Source organism: Aptenodytes forsteri, unplaced genomic scaffold (genome assembly GCF_000699145.1).
Source record: "Aptenodytes forsteri isolate BGI_AS27 unplaced genomic scaffold, ASM69914v1 Scaffold54, whole genome shotgun sequence".
NCBI classification, from domain to species: Eukaryota; Metazoa; Chordata; class Aves; order Sphenisciformes; family Spheniscidae; genus Aptenodytes; species Aptenodytes forsteri.
Window position 1 is genome coordinate 9,215,825 of NW_008796044.1, and position 492 is coordinate 9,216,316.

Sequence of the window (492 nt, forward strand, 5' to 3'; positions counted from 1 at the left end):
AGTCGTGTGGCCGACTGTCCCCTGTGCTCCAGCCCCACGGAGGCTGCTGGGCTCCAGAGGGCAGGTAAGGGGCTGCAGGCTGCCCGGCCTGCCACGGCATCGGAGCAGGGTGCTAGCCTGTGGCTGATCCTGGGGTCCAGCCAAGGAGCTGGGGACATTCCTGGGGCCCAGGCGGTGATGGGGGATGGGGCGGGGGCAGCACTGTGGCTTTTACCGATGCGTTTTGCCCAGCAGGCACCCACCGCCTGCCCGAGTGGGTGCCGGACAGCACGTGCAGCCAGCGCTCCGCCTGCCGCTCGCCCTTCACCCTGCTGCGCCGCAGGCACCACTGCCGCAGCTGCGGCAAGGTAGGAGGGGGCCGGGCTGGGGCGCGCGGCGTCCCCTGGGGTCCCGGCTCCGCTCAGCCCCGCTCCGGCCTTCTCCCGGCAGATCTTCTGTGCCCGCTGCTCGCCGCACACCGCGGCGCTGCCACACTATGGCCACCCCAAACCC

The 492-nt window shown here is 72.2% G+C and overlaps 1 protein-coding gene across 1 annotated transcript in view; it reads left to right on the forward strand.

Annotated features, from left to right (window-relative positions):
• Window positions 1-492, forward strand: part of LOC103904520 (lateral signaling target protein 2 homolog) — a 17,272-nt gene that overhangs the window by 14,739 nt on the left and 2,041 nt on the right. Inside the window, exons 9-11 of the mRNA XM_019473789.1 lie at window positions 3-64; window positions 235-347; window positions 430-478. Coding sequence (XP_019329334.1) covers window positions 3-64; window positions 235-347; window positions 430-478 — 224 coding nt within the window. The remainder of the gene's footprint in view (window positions 1-2; window positions 65-234; window positions 348-429; window positions 479-492) is intronic.